Genomic DNA, 2,159 nt, shown 5'->3' with positions numbered 1-2,159 from the left:
AGTTCACTGTAATTCCTTTGCAATATATACAGTTGGAAACAAATATGTAACTAACAAAAACTGAAGGAAAACAACAAGAACAAAAAGAACAAATAAACCAAAAAAGCAACCTAAACCCTCCTTCACCCCCCCCCCCCAAAAAAAAACCCCCGCCTCAACACCGAAAAACCCAAACCAGAAATAAAGCAAAACTAAACAAAACCCCCTCACCAAAATCAATCAGTAATCCGTAACAGATATAGGCCTACTACGTTAAGACAAAATTCACCAAACCCTATTTCTGTTTCTTTGTTTTGTCAGCAATTCGCTTTTGCGTCCCCAGATTTCATGCACATCTGGCGTGACCCAGAAACGGGTGATATTCCCTGGACTGGAGTCATCTTTGGCCTCATATTCAACGGCGTCTGTGTCTGGTGCACTGACCAGGTACTGGACAGTTACGCTCGTTTGTCAATCATCATCATCGGCTTCATCATCATTGAATTTCTCATACCCTTTTCTTCTCATTTCCCAAATTTGTCAAGAAATGCCGTTTCCTTCCCATTTCTTTTTGAAGTTTTTTTTATTGTGTCAAACAATATTATACGATTGCCCTCTCATGTTTGTTTTTTTCCTTTATTTCTTTTCTTTCTTTTTTTCTTTCTATTTCTTTTTGGTGGGGGAGGGGGGAGGGATTACCAAACAATAACCCCTTTTCTCTGATGTCGGGTATTTTCCCCCTTTATGTTTTCTTTTTTGTTTTTGGTCAAACAACTTTCTCTTCTTCCTTTTGGATTTTTATTGGGGGGGGGGGGGGCGGCAAACAATACTATTTTCTGCCCGTTTCGTTTTATTTTCCTTAATTTTGTCAAATAATAGACTTTTCTTGCTATTTCAATTTTTAATTTTTTTTTGCCAAACAATACACTTTTCTGCCCTTTTCCATTTATTTTCTCAAACTCATATTAGAACATCTTTTTTCTACAAAATGCACTTCAGTACATTTTCTCTCTGCACAGATCAACGTCCAAAGATGTCTGTCTGCCAAGAACATCAGCCACGCTAAGGGGGGCACAACCTTCGCTGCCGGCCTGAAGTTACTTCCCTTTGTGCTGTGGATAGTTCCTGGAATGATTAGCCGAGTTCTCTACCCTGGTCGGTAATATCACCACAGTGTTGTTCTGAAATAGGAAAGCTCTGTGCCTAATACACAGTTTACATTCATTGGCACGATCGGTTCGTTTCGGTTTGGTTGACGGGGTTAATCAGGTTGGGGGCGAAAAGTGACCATCGTGGCACAAACCGTACGAAATCGACGGTGACCTTCAAAAACACAAGCGTTTGTTTTCAAGGTCGCGAATCGAGCGACAGGCTTGTGTTAGAGAACCGATCGCCCAAATTAAGGGGCAATGGGAATAACGCGCTGAAGTCGTGGGTTTTATTTTCACGAGGGGAGGATATAGTCAAACCTGCTTTAAAGGCTACATGTCAAAGACGATAACTTGTTCAAAGGACCTCTAGGATTTTCTAGTTTTACATGTAAGTTCTGATGAAAAATGTTTTGCCATATTCATAATCAGTGATTTAAAACTACCGTTTACAAGAGAGGTACAAGAAACAGCACTCTTTATTTACAAGGGAGGTACAGGGAACAGTGAATTACATGACGCAAGATACGTGAAAAACGCTTGAAAACCCCCACTGAAAAAAGCCACTGTGAGAATGAGGGTGTGGTTAGGGAGGGGGGGGGTTGTGTTTTGAAGGGGAGGGGTGGTGGTGACAAAGTTTACGTTTACCCACATTTAGTTCATTTCTTTCCAACTCCAGCCATCTGAACATCAGTTTCAAGAGTATTTTCAACATTTACGATAACTGTTACAGATGAGGTGGCGTGCGCTGATCCAGAGAGCTGTGAGAGGGCGTGCAGCAACAAGCAAGGCTGTACGAACATCGCATACCCGCTACTGGTGCTTAGGATGTTACCTACAGGTGAGAGAGAGGGGGGAGAGAGGGAGAGAGAGAGAGAGAGAGAGAGAGGGAGAGAGAGAGAGAGGCAGAGACAGAGACAGAGACAGAGAGAGGAGAGGAGAGGGAAAGAGAGAGGGGGGAGGTAGAGAGAGAAAGAGAGAGAGAGAGGGGGGGCGATTGAGGGAGAGTGGGTGAGAGGAAAAGAGAGAGGA

At 42.8% G+C, this 2,159-nt stretch overlaps 1 protein-coding gene across 1 annotated transcript in view; it reads left to right on the top strand.

Moving 5' to 3' along the window:
- The window catches only part of LOC101861316 (sodium/glucose cotransporter 4), a gene marked incomplete at its 5' end in the record, with an annotated part of 13,512 nt that overhangs the window by 7,307 nt on the left and 4,046 nt on the right, over window positions 1-2,159 (top strand). The window contains 3 exon segments of the mRNA XM_013087786.2: window positions 323-426; window positions 999-1,134; window positions 1,861-1,968. Of these exon segments, the coding sequence (XP_012943240.2) occupies window positions 323-426; window positions 999-1,134; window positions 1,861-1,968 (348 nt within the window).

This window comes from Aplysia californica, unplaced genomic scaffold (assembly GCF_000002075.1).
Source record: "Aplysia californica isolate F4 #8 unplaced genomic scaffold, AplCal3.0 scaffold00638, whole genome shotgun sequence".
Taxonomy (NCBI): Eukaryota; Metazoa; Mollusca; class Gastropoda; order Aplysiida; family Aplysiidae; genus Aplysia; species Aplysia californica.
The sequence above is the reverse complement of the archived record's forward strand: the minus strand, read 5'-3'. Positions and strand labels throughout refer to the sequence as shown.